Raw genomic sequence first — 23,855 nt, forward strand, 5'->3', positions numbered from 1 at the left:
TTCTAAATATATGAACAATCAAATTATAAATGACTTACGATAAGATTTCATATTTCTTATAACTGTCAAATAAATATGATCGTACTTAGTGACAGTACAATATTGGCACTATTTTAAAACTGTCAACAGAGGTACCATTCAAATGTGTGCAGACTCATTATAACTTCAGCTTTAAGCACACAGTGATTTCGTCCATCTGTGTCCAAGATAAAGTGGTCTTCTTTCAATTCTATGAAATGTAGTATTTTTTTCATGTTGAGACCTCTAAATCGGGTTGAGAATGTCACAGCGAGATGAGTGGCTGGACTCGCTAGACTGTCATCGTTCATTTGCTGTCTCGCAAGCTGGGCTCACTCACTTAGAGGAAGATCATCTATTTTTGCTAGGATAGGCTAGAAAATGTGACACGTCACTTCCTATGCAAATATGGGGTCTGAAACCTGACACATCAAGTCAGCTCCTTAGAGAGTMGAAACAGAGAGCAGACAGATTAGTCTTTTTGGCATRATAAGGCATGGGAATGTACACCAAAATGTTAGTCGGAACCGGTCCAGAACCGCTCAAAGTCCCCGATATGGGGGACTTTAATGTGCATGTCTGAAATGTAGACTTTCATGCTGCACTTTGCAAGATCTTGCCCATTAACGAGCCACCACCAGTCTATTAAAGACCCGGGTTAAATATAAGAAAGTGCCTAAGAAGATGAGGGGCATAATGCAGATTTTGAAATCTATTTTGAGCCAAGGTTAGACAATTTTGGAGTAAAGGTCAGAATGAAGACCTGGCTACACATTATTCCACGGGAAATTCCAATTGGCGTAACACGAAAGGGAATCCCCCTCTAATTTGCATATTGTCTGATTAGAGCATTTGGTTGACAGCACGCCTCAGGAATATAGACTCAAGTTCTTTAAAGTCGTTGTAAGATCCTAGTCTGATTCCAACCATTTTGACCACGAGGTGCATACACCAAGATTAATGTWAACTTTTCTGTTCTGCCTTGAAGTATTCTCATGGTTGAATTAAGATTTAATGGGTTGCGCTTTTCTTGACTGTTTCACAATAGCGTCTGCTAGCCCTGTCACATGTACGTGGTAATATGTGAAATAACATGTTACCAAAATAGCATGGGCACAATCCCATATTATTACACTCTCCCTTTACAAGATGAAGGTGATATAATAAACTGTGACATATCTAAAGACTAATTAGCACATTTTCATAACTCCAGAAGAACAATGAGAGACCCTGGCACCATTTAATTCCAGCCTGGAGCCAAGTCAGTATAAAAGACTTCCCTGATTAGTGATGTATGGAGAGGTACTGTTACTCACTGTTAAAGGATAACTCTACTCAAAAACTATATGTTGGTATTTTTTTAATTAGTCCACTGTCAGCAGTCAAGTTTTCAAGAAAGCAAAGTGTCACTTGGCACATCATCATGATGATGCAAAAAACTTGACTGCTGACAGACAAAACATTTTGGGGCTGTATCAACAGTGGACTAATGAAACAAGTACCAAAATATAGTTTTTGAGTAGGTTTTTTCTTTATGAGCCTTGAGGCGCACTTTCAAACTCCCGTATCAATCTACTGTATGACACACATGGCACAACCAAGAACCACATCAACCCTTGTCACGTGTGTATCGTTTAAATACACTGCAGGTGGCTAAAGAGATGAATTTGTGCTCTAGATGCACCCTGAACATGAWACAGTGACAGATGTCATGTCACTGAGCACATATCTACACAAGCTGTTATTTCAAGTTGATATAGATTCTTCCATTGACTTCGATAATCCCACACAATATGCATACTTCCATACGCTCCATGGCCCTTGGTGGGTGTTATCTTAATGAGTTTCTCCTTCAGAGCTAACGTAAGCACAAAATAAATCCATAATAAAGCTGGAGGGTTTATTTACCCACACTCCCCTGCTGGGCGGTAGATAATATTAACATGCTTGTGCGCTCTCTGCAGATGTTGGAAGTTCGTGCAGTCTGACTCTCGGAACCTCTTAGTAGACCAGTTCTTTGCCGCCTGCTCCAAGTAGTAGCAGCTTGACCYTTAACTAGTTTCGCTTAGTTTTCAATACACCTGGAAGATGATCAATAAATTCAGGTCCAGTTATTCAAATCAGTGCCCTTTTCAAATCAACCGTTCCTCAGTTTCTGGATCCCATTTCTGACACCAATATGCCATGAATACAGTTGTAAACTATTATCCCAGTAAATGTACAGTATTTTTCAGAGAATGTAACAATGGCGTGTTCAGGGGGTGGCCCAGGCTTTGCAAAATAAATATCAGCCCCTGCAGAGAAGCATGAGATTGAACTTCACTCAACTTTCTGGAGTTTTCCCCGTTAGTTGATAGTCTCAACGTATCCCTTTACTGTTGAAATTGTGATCGAATCAATACAATATTAGCCACTTTCAATGCAACATACCGAACAAATCAAACTATGCAAGACTTGGTATGCAAAACTAACTATGCAAGAGATTTTATTGTAGGCAGAACGCATCGGAGTAGGATTCTATTGCGCTATTGCACGACTCGGGCCTGTACTCGACACAGATTGGTGCGCAATAACCAATCAGAGCTGCAGTAGGCCCATATGCAAATAGACCATTGCCATATATGGATCTGTGCCATTCACTTTGAACTGGACTGTTTTTACAGCATGAGCGGTCATGAGTAGATGAGCTTATTTTGAGATCCTTTGCTAGTTAGTGAGTTATTAGCCTAGTTATAGATCATTTGTAGTCAGCAATGGGGGAGTGATTGTTTCTTATAAGAGCACAAAACATTCGCATTTCACAGGTAAAGAGCTTTTTTTTGTTTTTTCTTAAAGCGGCAGTGTTGCATTTTGAGACAGGCTTGAATAAGCTAAGTAGCCAATAGGCAGAGGGTAGCATAATTCGTCTAATTCCATGTAATAATGGTGTGGGAATAAGGATGCATTTCATTTTGTAAAGTGGTTTCTTGCATCAAACAACACAACATTTCCAGTCACCTCCTTGTCTGAAGGACAAGCGGATAAACAGGTTAATGTCAAACCCTGCATGTTTTTTTCAAGTCTCACGCAATGTAGGCCTACAGTACATTGAACACCACACATTGGCTGCTACTGTAGGCTGAACGATAGAACAGCTATTTCCATGTTAAAATGTTATGGGAGGCATTTTCCATTGTTTTGATGGTAGGTCCTACATTGTGATCAAATAGCCACAGTAGCCTACTTGACTAATGTTAAAACTAAGATGTTACAGCGTCAGTGTTCACAGTAAACGCGTGCAAGAAGTTTCAAAAAGCTTAAACAAATTCGACGGAACATTGGCCATGACCCACCCTGAAATCTGATTGGCCACCACAGTTGCCCCCCCCCCCAGAAAGAACATGTCATACTATTTTGGCCAGACAGGATCAGATACATGGGCTACATATACTAAGACAGAGGGGAGCTGTTTTGTTTGCTCGGATGCTTTCTCCGGTGAGATTTATGAGTCTTACTATCAGTGTGCATCATGGTCAAAAGGATCAATATATTCAGCAACGACCTATCAGATCTCAGACTTTCTGGGGGGGCCTCGCTCGGACTCTTTCTTTTGTTAAATAGATTTAGCCTCTTCCGAATTCAAGTAAAATTATGAAACACGGATAGACACGAATGAGAAATAATTGTATACGTTGGTTTATTTTTGTATTGTTCAAATTTTTGGGGGAAGCCTGGTTTCCCTTGGCATCAATCAATACACACCACTTTGTAGGCTGACTGTCATTACACATGGTGCTTGTAATGTCCCTTTCCATTCAAATGGCGGGTACACATTGCTCTGTTCGGATGTAGATGAATTTTGGAGTAGACGAACGTGCGCAGGTAACCTATTTAACCTTGTTTTTTTAAGTGATTTGTTTGACAATCAGATGAAAACGTCATGACTGGTTGTGTTTATGACACATTAAAAGGTAATACATGTTTACAGTTAAATMATGTCTTTACTATAAAGCCCATAAATTAGGAGGTCCCCTTAAAACATTTTAGACCCCCCGACTTTCACAGGATAATTCTCACTCTGGGTGGCACTTTCAAATGTCATGTGCCCCAACATGTCACCCCATTCAAAATGTTCTGGACACACCACTGGAATGGAAGAAACAAAGTGTTGATCAACTTGCCAAGGGATATCTCACACTGCTTCCTCAAAACATTGGTGATAAAACATTCATTATATTCCCCCCTAAACACAGTAGAGCTTAACAGCAAGGTTTTATCTGTTTGTTTTCGCCAGGCTTTCACACTTCAAATCAGACATTACAAAACCTTCTCCTCCCAGTAGAATATGATTAGTGGTGAAGGGGAGCTAGTTCGCTAGGCTCAAAGACAATTGATCTYAACCACTACAGTTTATGCTTCAAAGTAACAAGTAGGTTTGACTGCCCTTCCTTGAAGGCATACCCCAGTTTCTCTACATCACCACTGAAATACAATGTCTCAAACCCAACATAATGCCATCACACACACACACACAGTATAATCCACTATTCATGACCATTCATGTCATTTCAAATCTATTTCGGATGGAGCTCAAAACGGCGCATTTTTTAAGGAAAGTGTTTCCTTCCAGTCGATCCAGATGGTCCATGAGCTCATAGCCAGCCATCACTCAGTCTCCAAGCTGGAATTATGCAGCGAATTTAAATTCCGCAAACAGGTTTTAATTCTTAATTTAGATATTAATTAGATTCCTGCAACTTGGCAAGGGTGTGTTATTTCCCCTGACGCTGTTCTCAGGATCATTATTGGGGCGTTTGCTCGGGATCTGCTCGTCAGAAGAAAATACGCTTCATTTAATAACAGGGTTGAGACGAGTTCATTTATACAAATCGCTCCCAGTGTCTGAATAATGATGTTATGTGCAATGCAGAAATCAAGAGCTAAAATCTGCATGGGACAATGGAATCCTGTAATATGGTTTACATTGTTTTTGGTAGTGGGCCCCCTCTGATGATAAGTACATCTGACAGAATGTGGCTTTAACAAMGTTCTAATACAACCATTCTGCCAGTTGTCTTTATGGAAAGTTGATTGAACTGTATGGAATTCTACATCAGTGTTATATGTGACAGTGTTGTAGAGGCATTTTGTCAGGATGCTTTAAGTTTGACCTAATACCCGGTCTGTGTTGTCATGATTAATGTCTACATCCGCTGTAGCATTTGTCTGTGATTTATATGACTACACAGTGTAAACGTTAACGTATAGCTGAGAAAGGTGAACTAGGTTCTGTTTCAATAACTGGATTCCAAGGCTGTTAGTAAAGGCCTGTCAGTGAGTTTAATTTGAATTGAGTTGAGGATTTGAATAGGAAATGAGAGTGCCTTTTCAAAGAGCACAGACCAGAATAGGAGGGGAAAAAAGGAAGAGCTAGGGACTGTTCTGTCGTATAGACATTTTCCAACCTTATATAACCAACCCAAATATTTCAGTTTTTGACAGAATTTCCCGTAACAGCGCCACAGGGCATTTCATATKATTTTAGAAATACACAAAACATGTTTTTTTTGTGAGTTTCAGGAAACACGAACAGAAGGCTGAGTCACATTCCCTTCATTCTTCCCTCCATCCTGTTCACCTGGCTTTCATATAAACACTCTTTCTTTCTCTCTCGCTCTCTTTTTCTCTCTTCTCTTTTATCTCTCCCTAGTGCACTCCCATTGTCGGCCATGGATTCGTGCTGGACAAGTACAAGTGCCAATGCCGGAGAGGCTTCTACCACCCTAGCAGAGTGGCACTCAACGGTTTCACAAGTAGGTTTCCCTACCCAGCAACGTGGCATCTGTTCCCTCCACTCTGATTTCAATCACTTTATTTTAGCATTAGCAGCAGATGTGTGTGACGGACCAACATGGAAATCAAGGGGAACCTGTGCATTTGTTTTCATTGATATCGGTTTGGCATCATGATCATTTTTTTCATGTAGGTTTAATAAGTGATTGTAATATCCATGTATTTTTTGTTGTCGGTTTTGTTCACTTGTAGTTTGTAGGATACTAGTCTGCTAGGTTGGTTGGAGGGATGAAAGAATGGATGSAATGGTGATGGGTGGAACGATGGAAGAAATATTTTCTTTTTTGATTCCTCTGTACAAATACCTTGGATGACTCTGCAAGCACAGACTTAGGTTAGCACCAGGGCATATGGAGTAAAGTACTAGTATGTATACAGTCCTTTTCATAAAATCTCCTAGACAGCACCCCTGAGGATGTGACAGCCTTATTGGAATGCAATGGGAGACTTGAAAGTAGCATCGAGGGGTAAAAGTCATCTTCAAAAGCCCACAAACACGTCATTAAAGAAATATTTCAAATGCATCTCTCCGGCTTAGATTMGATTGTAGGAGAGATACTCATTTCCACTTCTGAAATGACCTGCCACTGTTATTCTTCACAACCTGATTTCATGTATTGTTGTTTCCCAGCAACTATCAAGACAATAAAGAAATAAAGCATGAAGTAAAAACTGGCGGGGAGAGGGTCTCATCTTCCAAGGCATGGCAAACCCCGTGAATTTAGATGCTGACGAAAAGTGAAAAAATGTCCTTTAATATTTATTTGATTAGTCAATGTTTTTTCTTAATTTTACTCATATAAGAGGGTGTCTATGCATAAATATGTTCAGCAACTCTCAGACAGAACTCTTAAGATTCCAAAAGGGGTTCATTGGCTGTCCCTCTAGGGTTCTACCTGGAACCAAAAGTGTTCTACCTTCTACCTGTGGAAGGCTACCTGAAACGTTTGACCCAAGTTAAACAATTTAAAGGCAATGCTACCAAATACGAATTGAGTGTATTGTGTATTGTGTGTAGAGTGTATTGACTTCTGACCCACTGGGGATYTGATGAAAAAAATAAAAGCTTAAATAAATCATTCTCTCTACTATTATTCTGACATTTCACATTCTTAAAATAAAGTGGTGATCCTAACTGACCTAAGAGGGAATTTTTACTCTGATTAAATATCAGGAATTGTGAAAAACTGAGTTTTTAAATGTATTTGGCTAAGGTGTATGTAAACTTCCGACTTCAACTGGCTACATGGCTAGCTAGCCACAGTAGCAGGGCAATTGTCTGCAATTTGTGTAGTGCTTCTTTGGGCTGATCATGCATTCATGATTAGTTGGCTCACTTAGCTAGCAAGCATGCTGGATCAATGGCCAAGCAGCAGCATATTGCTATGAAGTTACAGAAAACTAAACCGACAACATCCTAACAAACCGAAATGAGATACATTCTAAATGCAGGACCAATGAGGGGAAACTAGGCTAGCTAGCATWAATTTGTTTATGCAGGATCTTATGATAAGGGAAATGCATACTAGGTCCTTATTTACGAAACGTGATGCAGTCATGTGCTATCAAATACTCCAACGTTCAAATACTCCTACGTTTCTTGTTTTACCGCTTGTTTTTCAGCTACATTTCAGTCAGTTATCCTCCTAAATTTGGTGGTCAGTGAATAAAGTATCTATGACAAACAAATTTTTCTGAAAATGAACTAGTCACGGGTTGTTACTGCCCATGTGTAATCATAGCTAACCAGCTGGCTCATGTAGCCATCAGCTCACGAGTGTAGCTGCYTCTAGCTAGAAAGCTAGCTATCGTCATCTCGAACTAGCACTTCACATAGGCTAACTGAGCTGTTTTATTAGAAAACAGTTGAGATGACTCAAATCCTGTAGCTAGCTAGCAAGTCCACCTCGGCGACAATGTTGTTGGGTGCGGGAATYTTAGATTAGTCTTCATTTTAATATAACCTTCATTGAAGTTTGTGATWACTACTGGTTATGGATATGAGGCAAGAGAAATTGTCCCCCATGTTTTTTGTTTTGGACAGGGCTCGGAGTTTGGCGTATTGATATTTTGAAAACTGACACTCATTCAGTGAGTCATTAGTCTACTTCAAACAGTTTGGATAACAGGGCATTGTCAATGGCTTGGAACCTCATTTCACTGAATCAGAATCCAGGTTTTTCCGAACCTGTTTTAGAGRGCGCTTTAAAGAGGATAACAGTATGACTGATGAGGCTCTTTTGTTGTCTCTGTTAGCAATTAGGCTCTTTTTAGTGAGGGATTATTTCAGCTGAATTCTCTATCAATTCTTTGTCTCGTTTAGTTTTTTATTGGCGATCCACAGTGTGCATATCTTTAATTGGGGACTACATTGTCATCTCAGCTTGCGCTTGTCAACTGTGTTCTTAACAGAAGCAGAATGCCCTTGGGGAATGTAATTAGTGTGTGTGTGTGTGTGGTGGTGTGTGTTGTGGTGTGTGTGTGTGTGTTGTGTGTGTGTGTGTGTGTGTGTGTGGTGTGTGTGTGTGTGTTGTGTGTGTGTGTGTGTGGTTGTGTTGTTGTGTGTGTCTGTGTGTGTGTATTTGTTTGTTTGTTTGCAAATACGCTGCAGCACTTTACTTCACTAAATCGAAGCACTGTTTTACTGTGACTGAGTGTTTTGTGGGTTGTCCACTCCACATGATTGGCTGTTGTCTAAGACAGGGAACACACCGTTTTTAGCTTGTTATGGTTTGGTGGCCTGGGTTGTGGTCAGTAGGATGAAACGGTATTACATGAACGCCCAATAGGAACACCGTTTTTTGTAACACTTAACTTAATGCCTTGCATGTAGGCTATAATGCATTATTATGCCATTATAATGCATTGTAAGACTTGTCATGTATGACCCCCCTTATAATGTCTTGTAATCATTACTAAAGACATAGCATACAGTATTTTAAGCTTTATTATAAGACTTTACATACATGCTTATAACAAGTTATAACTAATAGTACCTGCAGGGTAGGCTTTAAGTATAGTGTTAKCCAACAGGTTTTTCTTCAGTGTCCCCCACTCAACACAACCCTGGTCTTTCTTCACACGTGAATCAGAACAACAAATTGCGAGAAGATTCACAACCCACTGCCCCTGTTCTCTTTAGTGATATAACCATAACCAGAGAACCTATAGAGGGCCACAGCAGTTATGACTCAGTGATGCTCTTACCCATTGAAACACCAACAGAAGGTTATACATGGTCTTGAAGAGAGAGCATGATTAGAAAACCCACTCTTTGATTAGTCTTCCACTGAAGTTGACCTCCTTTTGCTAAGGCTATCTCTTCAGCCACGCACACACACACACACACACACACACACACACACACACACACACACACACACACACACACACACACACACACACTGTTGTTCTAAATGTTTTGACTTGAATGTTTCACTGTAGATCAAATGGAAGGCTTGTTATTGCCAGCTTTTTTCCATCTGTAGTACTTTTGTACTCATTGGCAGTTTGTTTATTTCGATCCCAAACAGCTACTCTTACTGGGGTCAGTACAAATTATACACAGAAAGAATGACATTGGGAACACACTTTTTTTTAACGTAACTCAAATACACAATGTTATTGCCTCCACAACACATCATCCTCTACTGTATCTCCTTGATGTTCTGTCTATCTGCCCTWTCCAGGGAAAGAGAGCAGTGGTCACGCTCACAGCGAGGACCCCTCGGAGGTGTCCAGTAAGTGCCTGCCGTGCCGTGAGGGCTGCCCCTACTGCCGGGACGACACGCCCTGCCTGGCTCAGGAAGACGGGGCCCTCCGGCTTTCTGTAGCCTCCTTCCAGGGCCTTTGCATGCTGCTGGACTTAGTGGCCATGGTGCTGGTCTACCACTTCCGCAGGAACAAGGTAAGGGCTCATTGGGAGYAAGCATGGGTTAGGGGTCAAGCAGGTCATTATAGGGGAACTCCATCCAGAAAACGTAAGACTGGTATTATGTTTTTCACCAAAGGTATTACTGGTATAGGTTGGTGTTTCTATTTCATACACGTGTGATTTATGGTATAACTTGATTTAAATGTTTTAATATTTGTTATAAGCATGTATGAGCCCTTATAATGTTTTTCTATGCTACAACGTACTGAAAATGACTTTTATTGAATTAGTCAAGATCATTATGAGATGATTTCAAGACATTTTAAGTTTAAGGATACATGCAATTTGTAGTAGCATCCACCTGGGTGATGCATGGTAGCCATTTTGTGCCAGAATGTTCATCACACGGAATCCTGTTGGATTTCAGTAAACTGTTATTGGATTGCCATTTTTGAATGGTAAGAAAGAGAGACCAAAAMATCTACTGATTCATACCCTCCAGGACCTGCATTGAGGAACACAGCTGTTACCCAAATGGCACCCTTTTCCATATATAGTGTACTACTTTTGACCAAGGCCCATATGGCTGTGGTCAAAAGTAGTGTACTATGTAGGGAATTAGGAGGCAACTCAAGTGTTGTGCCAGAACTCCTAATTTACCGTTTGTTTGACTACCAAATGACTACCACAGTTGTGTCGTCAACAAACTTGATGATAGAGTTGGAGTCGAGCGTGGCCACACAGTCGTTGGTAAACAGGGAGTACAGGAGGGGGCTAAGCACACACCCCTGGGGGGCCCCTGTGTTTAGGGTCAGTGTGGCGGAGGTCAAATCAAATCAATTTTTTTTTGTCACATGCGCCGATTACAACAAGTGTTGTACACCTTGCAGTGAAACGCTTACTTACAAGCCCTGATCAAATAATGCAGTTTTAAGAAAAATACAAAAGTAACAAATAATTAAAGAGCAGCAATAAAATAACAATAGCGAGGCTATATACAGACGGTACCGGAACAGAGCCAATGTGCGGGGGCACCAGTTAGTCAAGGTAATTTATTTTAATATGTACATGTAGTTAGAGTTATTAAAGTGACTATGCATAGATGACAACAGAGTAGCAGCAGCGTTAAAGGGGGGGGGGCAATGCAAATAGTCTGGGTAGCCATTTAATTAGATGTTCAGGAGTCTTATGGCTTGGGGGTAGAAGCTGTTTAGAAGCCTCTTGGACCTAGACTTGGTGATCCGGTACAGCTTGCCGTGCGGTATCAGAGAGAACATGCAATGACTAGGGTGGCTGGAGTCTTTGACAATTTTTAGGGCCTTCCTCTTGAACACCGCCTGGTATAGAGGTCCTAGACGACAGGAAGCTTGGCCCCAGTGATGTACTGGAGTGTACGCACTACCCTCTGTAATGCCTTGTGGTCGGAGGCCGAGCAGTTGCCATACCAGGCAGTGATGCAACCCGTCAGGATGCTCTCGATGGTGCAGCTGTAGAACTTTTTGAGAATCGGAGGACCCATGCCATATCTTTTCAGTCTCTTAAGGGGGAATAGGTTTTGTCGTGCCCTCTTCACGACTGTCTTGGTGTGCTTGGACCATGTTAGTTTGTTGGTGATGTGGACACCAAGGAACTTGAAGCTCTCAACCTGCTCCACTACAGCCCCGTCGATGAGAATGGGGGCGTGCTTGGTCCTCCTTTTACTGTAGTCCACAATCATCTCGTTTGTCTTGATCATATTGAGGGAGGGGTTGTTGTCCTGGCACCACACGGCCAGGTCTCTGACCTCCTCGCTATAAGCTGTCTCGTTATTGTCGGTGATCAAGCCTACCACTGTTGTCATCTGCAAACTTAATGATGGTGTTGGAGTCGTGCTTGGCCACACAGTCGTGGGTGAACAGGGAGTACAGGAGGGGACTGAGCACGCACCCCTGAGGGGCCCCCGTGTTGAGGATTAGCGTGGCATATGTGTTGTTACTTACCCTTACCACCTGGGGGCTGCCCGTCAGGAAGTCCAGGATCCAGTTGCAGAGGGAGGTGTTTAGTCCCAGGGTCTATGGTGTTGAACGCTGAGCTGTAGTCAATTAATAGCATTCTCACATAAGTGTTCCCTTTGTTCAGGTGTGAAAGGGCAGTGTGGAGTGCAATAGAGATTGCGTCATCTGTGGATTTGTTGGGGCGGTATGCGCATTGGAGTGGGTCTAGGGTGTCTGGGATAATGGTGTTGATGTGAGCCATGACCTGCCTTTCAAAGCACTTCATGGCAACAGACGTGAGTGCTACGGGTCGGTATGACATTTAGGCAGTTTACCTTAGTGTTCTTCGGCACAGGGACTATGGTGGTCTGCTTGAAACAGGTTGGTTTTACAGACTCAGACAGGGACAGGTTGAAAATGTCAGTGAAGACACTTGCCAGTTGGTCAGCGCGTGCTCGGAGTACACGTCCTGGTAATCCGTCTGGCCCTGTGGCCTTGTGAATGTGAACCTGTTTAAAGGTCTTACTCACATCGACTGTGGAGAGTGTGATCACACAGTCGTCCAGAACAGCTGATGCGCTCATGCATGTTTCAGTGTCACTTGCCTCAAAGCGAGCATAGAAGTAATTTAGCTCACGTCACTGGGAAGCTCTCGGCTTTGCTTCAATTTATGGTCTGTAATTGTTTGCAAGCCCTGCCACATTAGACGAGCGTTGGAGCCGGTGTAGTACGATTCAATCTTAGTCCTGTATTGGTATTTGCCTGTTTGATGGTTCTTCGGAGGGCATAGCTGTAAGGGGGTGTGTGCTGGTGGCAGGGAAGTCATGCGCAGGAGATCGAACATGTTATAAACGGAGCAGTTTAATAAGTGCTCAAAAACTCAGAAAACCAAAATATACAAAATAATACAAGTGGGTACAAAACCCTTCGCACACCAGAACATAACTTGCACATAGCTTACAAACCAACAATCATCGACAAGGACATGAGGGGGAACAGAGGGTTAAATACACAACATGTAATGAATGGGATTGGAACTAGGTGTGATACAAGACAAGACAAAACCAAAGGAAAATGATAAGAGGATCAGCGATGGCTAGAAAGTCGGTGACTTCGACCGCCGAACGCCGCCCGAACAAGGAGAGGGACCAACTTCGGCGGAAGTCGTGACAATAGCGGGATTTCTTATAAGCTTCCGGGTTGGAGTCCTGCTCCTTGAAAGTGGCAACTCTACCCTTAACCCTTACCTCAGTGCGGATGTTACCTGTAATCCATGGCTTCTGGTTGGGGTATGTACGTACAGTCACTGTGGGGACGACGTCATCGATGCACTTATTGATGAAGCCAGTGACTGATGTGGTGTACTCCTCAATGCCATCGGAAGAATCCCGGAACATATTCCAGTCTGTGATAGCAAAACAGTCCTTTAGCTTAGCATCTGTTTCATCTGACCACTTTTTTATTGACTGAGTCAGTGGTGCTTCCTGCTTTAATTTTTGCTTGTAAGCAGGAATCAGGAGGATAGAATTATTGTCAGATTTACCAAATGGTGGGCGAGGGAGAGCTTTGTGTGCGTCTCTGTGTGTGGAGTAAAGGTGGTCTAGAGTTTTTTTCCCTCTGGTTGCACATGCTGGTAGAAATTAGGTAAACGGATTTAAGTTTCCCTGCATTCAAGTCCCCGGCCGCTAGGAGCGCCGCCTCTGATTGAGCATTTTCCTGTTTGCTTATGACCGTATTCAGCTTATTGAGTGCGGTCTTAGTGCCAGCATCGGTTTGTGGTGATAAATAGACAGCTACAAAGAATATAGATGAAAACTCTCTAGGTAGATAGTGTGGTCTACAGCTCATCATGAGATACTCTARTTCAGGCGAGCCAAACCTCGAGACTTCCTTAGATATCGTGCACCTGCTGTTGTTTACAAATATACATAGACCGCCACCCCTTGTCTTACCAGAGGCAGCTGTTCTATCCTGCCGATATAGTGTATAACCCGCCAGCGGTATGTTATTCATGTCGTCGTTCAGCCACGACTCGGTGAAACGTAAGATATTACAGTTTTTAATGTCCSGTTGGTCGGATATACGTGCTTGTAGTTCGTCCACTTTATTATCCAGTGATTGTATGTTGGCCAATAGTGCTGATTGCAAAGGAAGATTAGCCACTCGTCTCACCGGATCCTCACAAGGCACCCTGATCTCCTTCCGCGATACCTCTGTCACTTTCTCCTGCGAATGACGGGGATGAGGGCTTGTTCGGGTGTCTGGAGTAAATCCCTCTCGTCCGACTCATTAAAGAAAATGATTCGTTCAGTTCAAGGTGAGTAATTGCTGTTCTGATGTCCAGAAGCTGTTTTTGGTCATAAGAGACTAGCAGCAACATTATGTACAACATAAGTTACAAACAATGTGAAAAAACAAACAAAATAGCACGGTTGGTTAAGAGCCCATAAACGGCAGCCATCCCTTCTGGCGCCATCTTCAAACTAGTGTTGTTACCTACTCTCACCACCTGGGGTCAGCCCGTCACGATGTCCAGGATCCAGTTACAGAGGGAGGTGTTCAGTCCCAGGGTCCTAAGCTTGGTGACGAGCTTGGAGGACACTATGGTGTTGAACGCTGAGCTGTAGTTGATGAACAGCATTCTTACATAGGTGTTCCTCTCATCCAGGTGGGAGAGGGCAGTGTGGAGTGCAGTTGAGATTGCATCATCTGTAGATCTGTTGGGGCGGTATTCAAATTGGATTGTGTCTAGGGTGTCTGGGATGATGGAGTTGTTGTGCCATGACCAGCCTTTCAAAGCCCTTCATGATTACAGATGTGAGTGCTACAGGGTGGTAGTCATTGTGACAGCCTTAGAGTTCTTGGGAACATTTGACGGTCTTCTGTTGTAGTAATGGATTCCATTGACATAGTGCTTTTCATCTGGTCTCAAAGCACTTTACCTTGATCTGGAGTAACTCATTATTCCAGCCAACACCAATTTGTAGTAGCATCCACCCGGGTGATGCATGGTAGCCATTTTGTGCCAGAATGTTCATCACACGGAATCCATTTTCACTGTGGAGAGGTGATGAGTGATTGGGCCAATTTGAAACTGAGGATCCAATGATTATAGATGGCCATGATAGTGTAAGGGCCCAGAGTGAGTATAGCCAGAACTCTGGGGTTAACAGCCATAATCAAGCATTAAGTGTCATGGGAWTTTTAGCGACCACAGAGTCAAGAACTCTATTTCGTGTCTCATCCTAAGAAGGGCACCTTTTGCAGTACGTATTCCACAGCAGTGATGGTTATTGACACACTATAGGACAGGGTTAAACAAACCTGTATATGATATTCCAATATGGTTGTCTCTTAGAGAGACATTACACAGATGTTTTCCGATCTCATAAGCAGTCTAATGTCAAGATGAGTCCACACATCCCAGGCCGTTTGTTTTGTATATCCAGCTACGTATATCCCACAATTCGAAGCTTGGGTTGTTCCATATAAGAATCTTTCAGAAATGCAGTTCAGATGAGATGTCCCTTGAGGTGTGTGAATTTACATATTTGCATAAAATACATTGCCTTCTAGGATATAATGAGTAATTAAATTAAGCRCAGAGTTGTCCCGTGGCCCTCGCTCATTTTCACTGACATGATTGGTAGCAGAGCAGTTCAACAAAGGGACTATCTTGACAATTCATATCCATTGTGTTGTGCCATTGAGTCAAATTCTTTATTTATTTTCAGCCGAGTAGATTCAGAAAAAGTGAATGGATGACAATTTCTCTCATATAATATGATTGTGTAGATCATCCTAGCAACTCTATGGCTTACATTTGGCTCATTCATCCCCCTCCTCTCCCCTGTAACTATTCCCCAGATCGTTGCTGTAAATGAGAACGTGTTCTCAGTCAACTTACCTGGTAAAATAATGGTAAAATAAAATACACTGCTCAAAAAAATAAAGGGAACACTTAAATAACACAATGTAACTCCAAGTCAATCACACTTCTGTGAAATCAAACTGTCCACTTAGGAAGCAACACTGATTGACAATAAATTTCACATGCTGTTGTGCAAATGGAATAGACAACAGGTGGAAATTATAAGGGCATTAGCAAGACAACCCCAATAAAGGAGTGGTTCTGCAGGTGGTGACCACAGACCCCTTCTCAGTTCCTATGCTTCCTGGCTGATGTTTTGGTCACTTTTGAATGCTGGCGGTGCTTTCACTCTAGTGGTAGCATGAGACGGAGTCTACCCCCACACAAGTGGCTCAGTAGTGCAGCTCATCCAGGATGGCACATCAATGCGAGCTGTGGCAAGAAGGTTTGCTGTGTCTGTCAGCGTAGTGTCCAGAGCATGGAGGGCTACCAAGGGACAGCCAGTACATCACGAAGACGTAGAGGATGCCGTAGAAGGGAACAACCCAAGCGCGCCGGACCGGAACAAACCCGCTACCTCCGCCTTCGTGCAGGAGGAGGCAGGAGAGCACTGCCAGAGCCCTGCAAAATGACCTCCAGCAGGCCACAAATATGCATGTGTCTGCTCAAACGTTCAGAAAAAGATCCATGAGTGTGGTATGAGGCCCGACGTCACAAAGGTGGGGTTTTGCTTACGCCCAACACCAGTGCAGACGTTTGGCATTTGCCAGAGAACACCAAGAATTGGCAAATTCGCCACTGGCGGCCCTGTGCCTTTCACATATGAAAGAGTTCAGCCCTGAGCACATGTTGCAGACGTGACATGAGTCTGGAGACCCGTTGGAGAAACGTTCTGCTGCGCTGCAAGACATCTGCAGCATGACCGTTGGAGGTGGGTCAGTATGGTGTGGGGTGGCATTTTGGGGGGCGCGCACAGCCCTCCATGTGCTCGCCAGAGGTAGCCTGACTGCCATTAGGTCCAGATGATATCCTCAGACCCCTTGTGAGACCATATGCTGGTGCGGTTGGCCCTGGGTTCTCCTAATGCAGACAAAATGCTAGACCTCATTGGCTGGAGTGTGTCAGCAGTTCCAGCAAGAGGAAGGCATTGATGCTATGGACTGGCCCGCCCGTTCCAGACCTGAATCCAATTGGAGCACATCTGGGACATCAGTCTCGCTGCCATGCCACAATGGCTACGTTGCACCACCAGACCTGTCCAGGAGTTGGGCGGATGCTTTAGTCGCAGGTTCCATGTGTTGATAAATTTGCTTTCATTGATAATTTTTGTGTGGACTGTGTTGTCAGCACATTCAAACTAATGGTAAAGAAACAGTATTTAATACGAATATTTCATTCATTCAGATCTAGGATGTGTTATTTTAGTGTTCCCTTTATTTTTTTGAGCAGTGTAAATTAAAATGGATGTTACACTACATGGCCAAATGTATGTGGACACCTGCTCGTCAAACATCTCATTCGAAAAAMAATGGGCATTATGTTGGAGTTGGTCCCCCCCTGCTGCTATAACAGCCTCCACTCTTCTGGGAAAGCTTTCCTCTAGATGTTGGAACATTGCTACGGGGACTTGCTTSCATTGAGCCACACAAGCATTAGATAGGTTGGGCACTGATGTTGGGCGATTATGCCTGGTTCACACTCGTCCGTTCCAATTCATCCCAAAGGTGTTAGATGGGGTTGAGCTCAAGGCTCTGTGCAGGCCATTAAAGTTCTTCCACACTGATCTTTGCAAACCATTTCTGTATGGACCTCGCTTTGTGCATGGGGGCATTGTCTCTGAGTTGCCACAAAGTTGGAAGTATAGAATCGTCTAGAATGTCTACGCGCTTCAGCACTCAGCGGTCCCGTTCTCTGAGCTTGTGTGGCCTACCACTTCGTGGTTGAGAAGTTGTTGTTCCTAGACGTTTCCAATTCACAATAACAGCACTTACAGTTGACCGGGGCAGCTTTAGCAAGGCAGAAATTTGACGAACTGACTTGTTGGAAAGGTGGCATCCTATGACGGTTCCACGTTGAAAGTCACTGAGCTCTTCAGTACGGGCCATTCTACTGCCAATGTTAGTCTATGGAGATTGCATGGCGGAGTGCTCTCTATTGTTCTCTACTGTTGAGTCTCTCTCTCTCGCTCTCTTTTTTTGTAGAGGATCCGAGCATCTGGTCTTATCCTCCTGGAAGCCATCTTGTTTGGAGCCTTGCTTCTCTACTCTACCGTAAGTCTCCAGTTTAGACGTGTGTTTTTGTGTTTGTGTACATCACGAGCCGTAGAGGATGCCGTAGAAGGGCAACAACCCAGCAGCAGGACGCTACCTCCGCCTTTGTGCAGGAGGAGCAGGAGGAGCACTGCCAGAGCCCTGCAAAATGACCTCCAGCAGGCCACAAATATGCATGTGTCTGCTCAAACGGTCAGAAACAGACTCCATGAGTGTGGTATGAGGGCCCGACGTCCACAGGTGGGGGTTTTGCTTACAGCCCAACACCGTGCAGGACGTTTGGCATTTGCCAGAGAACACCAAGATTGGCAAATTCGCCACTGGCGCCCTGTGCTCTTCACAGATGAAAGCAGGTTCACACTGAGCACATGTGACAGACGTGACAGAGTCTGGAGACGCCGTGGAGAACGTTCTGCTGCCTGCAACATCCTCCAGCATGACCGGTTTGGAGGTGGGTCAGTCATGGTGTGGGGTGGCATTTCTTTGGGGGGCGCACAGCCCTCCATGGGCTCGCCAGAGGTAGCCTGACTGCCATTAGGTACCAAGATGAGATCCTCAGACCCCTTGTGAGACCATATGCTGGTGCGGTTGGCCCTGGGTTCCTCCTAATGCAAGACAATGCTAGACCTCATGTGGCTGGAGTGTGTCAGCAGTTCCAGCAAGAGGAAGGCATTGATGCTATGGACTGGCCGCCCGTTCCCCAGACCTGAATCCAATTGAGCACATCTGGGACCATGTCTCGCTCCATCCACCAATGCCACGTTGCACCACAGACTGTCCAGGAGTTGGCGGATGCTTTAGTCCAGGTCTGGGAGGAGATCCCTCAGGAGACCATCCGCCACCTCATCAGGAGCATGCCAGGAGTGGAGGGAGTCATACAGGCACGAAGGAGGCACACACACTACTGAGCCTTATTTTGACTTTGTTTAAGGACATTACATCAAAGTTGGATCAGCCTGTAGTGTGGTTTTCCACTTTAATTTGGGTGTGACTCCAAACCAGACCTCCATGTGTTGATAAATTTGATTTCCATTGATCATTTTTGTGTGATTTTGTTGTCAGCACATTCAACTATGTAAAGAAAAAAGTATTTAATACGAATATTTCATTCATTCAGATGTCAGGATGTGTTATTTTAGTGTTCCCTTAATTTTTTTGAGCAGTGTAAATTAAAATGGATGTTACACTACATGGCCAAATGTATGTGGACACCTGCTCGTCAAACATCTCATTCGAAAAAGAATGGGCATTATGTTGGAGTTTGGTCCCCCTGCTGCTATAACAGCCTCCACTCTTCTGGGAAGCTTTCCTCTAAGATGTTGGAACTTGCTACGGGGACTTTGCTTGCATTGAGCCACACAAGACATTAGATAGGTTGGGCACTGATTGGGCGATTATGCCTGGTTCACACTCGTCCGTTCCAATTCATCCCAAGGTGTTAGATGGGTTGAGCTCAAGGCTCTGTGCAGCCAGTAAAGTTCTTCCACACTGATCTTTGCAAACCATTTCTGTATGGACCTCGCTTTGTGCATGGGGGCATTGTCTTTGTTATTGGTTCCGGAGTTCCAAATTAAGCAGCAGCAGCTGAAAAGATGAGCTCCTACAAATATTGAAATTTAAATGTTTTTTTTAGAGTAAAGTACATCGAAAAAAAAATCAAAAGAAAACTGCAAACTGAATGGAGACCAAACAGCAGCAAAAAAGAAGAAAGGCTTTTGAAAAAAGTAACAATTTTTCATAAAATTATACCGTTTTCTTAGCTAGCTAAGTTGTTTACCTGTTGCTAGGCAGTTGCTAGGACGACATTCCTGAAAGAAGCTAGCTAGCTAACAAGGATGGTCTAGTTGGCAGAAGAGAAGAAGGGACAAAGAAGGGACAAAGTGGGACAAAATAAGGACAGAAAAAAAGGGAAAGGGGACATTAAGGTGAAGCAGTCCTCTAAAGACACAAGAACAATAATACAAGAAACAACACTTCTATTGCCTTCTCCTTTACGATACGCACTTCCGGTTTGGTTTGGAGCGAGTAGTTGCATTCCGCTTTGCTCCACAGGTAGTATTACAGGTAGTATTAATTTCATTTCATTACAGTACAACAGTTTGATTTGTTTGATCTTAGCTGGCTACATAGCCGTCTTTGTATCCAAAGATAATTGTGTAGTCTAGAGTAATTGTCGAGGTTACCTAGCCAGTTAGAGGTTACCTAGCCAGCTACACTTTCAAACAAAGTCACAAAGCAGCCACTGCTAGCTAGCCTATTTCACCAGCCAGCAGTACTATATCATTTTAGTCAATAAGATTTTTTGCAACGTAAGCTTAACTTTCTGAACATTCGAGACGTGTAGTCCCATTGTCATTCCAATCTCCTTTGCATTAGCGTAGCCTCTTCTGTACGTGTAACTATGTGTCTGTCTATCCCTGTTCTCTCCTCTCTGCACAGACCATACAAACGCTATCACCGGCTGCGCGCTGCTACTCTAACCTGGTGGTCCCAGCGCGCACGACCCACGTGGAGTTCCAGGTCTCAGGCAGCCTCTGGAACTGCCGATCTGCGGCCAACAAGGCAGAGTTCATCTCAGCCTATGCTTCCCTCCAGTCCCTCGACTTCTTGGCACTGACGAAACATGGATTACCACTGATAACATTGCTACTCCTACTGCTCTCTCCGTCTGCCCACGTGTTCTCGCACACCCGAGAGCTTCTGGTCAGCGGGTGGTGGCACTGGGATCCTCATCTCTCCCAAGTGGACATTCTCTCTTTCTCCCCTGACCCATCTGTCTATCGCCTCCTTTGAATTCCATGCTGTCCAAGTTACCAGCCCTTTCAGCTAACTTCCTTATCATTTTCGCCCTCCAGGTTCCCTTGGAGAGTTCATCAATGAGCTTGACGCCCTGATAAGTTCCTTTCCTGAGGATGGCTCACCTCTCACAGTTCTGGGTGACTTTAACTCCCCACGTCTACCTTTGACTCATTCCTCTCTGCCTCCTTCTTTCCACTCCTCTCCTCTTTTGACCTCACCTCTCACCTTCCCCCCTACTCACAAGGCAGGCAATACGCTTGACCTCATCTTTACTAGATGCTGTTCTTCCACTAATCTCATTGCAACTCCCCTCCAAGTCTCCGACCACTACCTTGTATCCTTTTCCCTCTCGCTCTCATCCAACACTTCCCACACTGCCCATCTCGGATGGTATCGCGCCGTCCCAACCTTCGCTCTCTCTCCCCGCTACTCTCTCCTCTTCCATCCTATCATCTCTTCCTCTGCTCAAACCTTCTCCAACCTATCTCCTGATTCTGCCTCCTCAACCCTCCTCTCCTCCCTTTCTGCATCCTTTGACTCTCTATGCCCTATCCTCCAGGCCGGCTCGGTCCTCCCCTCCTGCTCCGTGGCTCGACGACTCATTGCGAGCTCACAGAACAGGGCTCCGGGCAGCCGAGCGGAAATGGAGGAAAACTCGCCTCCCTGCGGACCTGGCATCCTTTCACTCCCTCCTCTCTACATTCTCCTCTTCTGTCTCTGCTGCTAAAGCCAATTTCTACCACTCTAAATTCCAAGCATCTGCCTCTAACCCTAGGAAGCTCTTTGCCACTTCTCCTCCCTCCTGAACCTCCTCCCCCTCTCCCCTCCTCCCTCTCTGCTGATGACTTCGTCAACCATTTTGAAAAGAAGGTCGACGACATCCGATCCTCGTTTGCTAAGTCAAACGACACCGCTGGTTCTGCTCACACTGCCCTACCCTGTGCTTTGACCTCTTTCTCCCTCTCTCTCCAGATGAAATCTTGCGTCTTGTGACGGCCGGCCGCCCAACAACCTGCCCGCTTGACCCTATCCCCTCCTCTCTTCTCCAGACCATTTCCGGAGACCTTCTCCTTACCTCACCTCGCTCATCAACTCATCCTTGACCGCTGGCTACGTCCCTTCCGTCTTCAAGAGAGCGAGAGTTGCACCCCTTCTGAAAAACCTACACTCGATCCCTCCGATGTCAACAACTACAGACCAGTATCCCTTCTTTCTTTTCTCTCCAAAACTCTTGAACGTGCCGTCCTTGGCCAGCTCTCCTGCTATCTCTCTCAGAATGACCTTCTTGATCCAAATCAGTCAGGTTTCAAGCTAGTCATTCAACTGAGACTGCTCTTCTCTGTGTCACGGAGGCGCTCCGCACTGCTAAAGCTAACTCTCTCTCCTCTGCTCTCATCTTCTAGACCTATCGGCTGCCTTTGATACTGTGAACCATCAGATCCTCCTCTCCACCTCTCCGAGCTGGGCATCTCCGGCGCGGCCCACGCTTGGATTGCGTCCTACCTGACAGGTCGCTCCTACCAGGTGGCGTGGCGAGATCTGTCTCCGCACCACGTGCTCTCACCACTGGTGTCCCCCAGGGCTCTGTTCTAGGCCCTCTCCTATTCTCGCTATACACCAAGTCACTTGGCTCTGTCATATCCTACAATGGTCTCTCCTATCATTGCTTGCAGACGACACACAATTAATCTTCTCCTTTCCCCCTCTGATAACCAGGTGGTGAATCGCATCTCTGCATGTCTGGCAGACATATCAGTGTGGATTGACGGATCACCACCTCAAGCTGAACCTCGGCAAGACGGAGCTGCTCTTCCTCCCGGGAAGGACTGCCCGTTCCATGATCTCGCCATCACGGTTGACAACTCCATTGTGTCCTCCTCCCAGAGTGCTAAGACCTTGGCGTGATCCTGGACAACACCCTGTCGTTCTCAACTAACATCAAGGCGGTGACCCGTTCTGTAGGTTCATGCTCTACAACATTCGCAGAGTACGACCCTGCCTCACGCAGGAAGCGGCGCAGGTCCTAATCCAGGCACTTGTCATCTCCCGTCTGGATTACTGCAACTCGCTGTTGGCTGGGCTCCTGCCTGTGCCATTAAACCCCTACAACTCATCCAGAACGCCGCAGCCCGTCTGGTGTTCAACTTTCCCATTTCTCCACGTCACCCCGCTCCTCCGCTCTCTCCACTGGCTTCCAGTTGAAGCTCGCATCCGCTACAAACCATGGTGCTTGCCTACGGAGCTGCGAGGGAACGGCACCTCCGTACCTTCAGGCTCTGATCAGGCCCTACACCCAAACAAGGGCACTGCGTTCATCCACCTCTGGCCTGCTCGCCTCCCTACCTCTGAGGAAGTACAGTTCCCGCTCAGCCCAGTCAAAACTGTTCGCTGCTCTGGCACCCAATGGTGGAACAAACTCCCTCACGACGCCAGGTCAGCGGAGTCAATCACCACCGTCCGGAGACACCTGAAACCCCACCTCTTTAAGGAATACCTAGGATAGGATAAAGTAATCCTTTCTAACCCCCCCCCTTAAAAGAGTTAGATGCACTATTGTAAAGTGGTTGTTCACTGGATATCATAAGGTGAATGCACAATTTGTAAGTCGCTCTGGATAGAGCGTCTGCTAAATGACTTAAATGTAATGTTAATTTTGTCTCTGAGTTGCCACAAAGTTGGAAGTATAGAATCGTCTAGAATGTCCACGCGCTTCAGCACTCAGCGGTCCCGTTCTCTGAGCTTGTGTGGCTACCACTTCGTGGTTGAGAAGTTGTTGTTCCTAGACGTTTCCAATTCACAATAACAGCACTTACAGTTGACCGGGGCAGCTTAAGCAAGGCAGAAATTTGACGAACTGACTTGTTGAAAGGTGGCATCCTATACGGTTCCACGTTGAAAGTCACTGAGCTCTTCAGTACGGGCCATTCTACTGCCAAGTTAGTCTATGGAGATTGCATGGCGGAGTGCTCTCTATTGTTCTCTACTGTTGAGTCTCTCTCTCTCGCTCTCTTTTTTTAGAGGATCCGAGCATCTGGTCTTATCCTCCTGGAAGCCATCTTGTTTGGAGCCTTGCTTCTCTACTCTACCGTAAGTCTCCAGTTTAGACGTGTGTTTTTGTGTTTGTGTTCGTGACTTTGTGTGTGTGTGTGTGTGTGTGTGTGTGTGTGTGTGTGTGTGTGTGTGTGTGTGTGTGTGTGTGTGTGTGTTGTGTGTGTGTG

The 23,855-nt window shown here is 44.8% G+C and overlaps 1 protein-coding gene across 1 annotated transcript in view; it reads left to right on the forward strand.

The window, feature by feature from the left end:
- LOC111956330 (metabotropic glycine receptor-like) overlaps positions 1-23,855 on the forward strand; it is an 85,130-nt gene that overhangs the window by 32,878 nt on the left and 28,397 nt on the right. The window contains exons 3-5 of the mRNA XM_070436769.1: positions 5,708-5,810; positions 9,540-9,757; positions 17,770-17,838. Coding sequence (XP_070292870.1) covers positions 5,708-5,810; positions 9,540-9,757; positions 17,770-17,838 — 390 coding nt within the window. The remainder of the gene's footprint in view (positions 1-5,707; positions 5,811-9,539; positions 9,758-17,769; positions 17,839-23,855) is intronic.

This window comes from Salvelinus sp. IW2-2015, linkage group LG32 (genome assembly GCF_002910315.2).
Source record: "Salvelinus sp. IW2-2015 linkage group LG32, ASM291031v2, whole genome shotgun sequence".
In the NCBI taxonomy this organism is placed as follows: Eukaryota; Metazoa; Chordata; class Actinopteri; order Salmoniformes; family Salmonidae; genus Salvelinus; species Salvelinus sp. IW2-2015.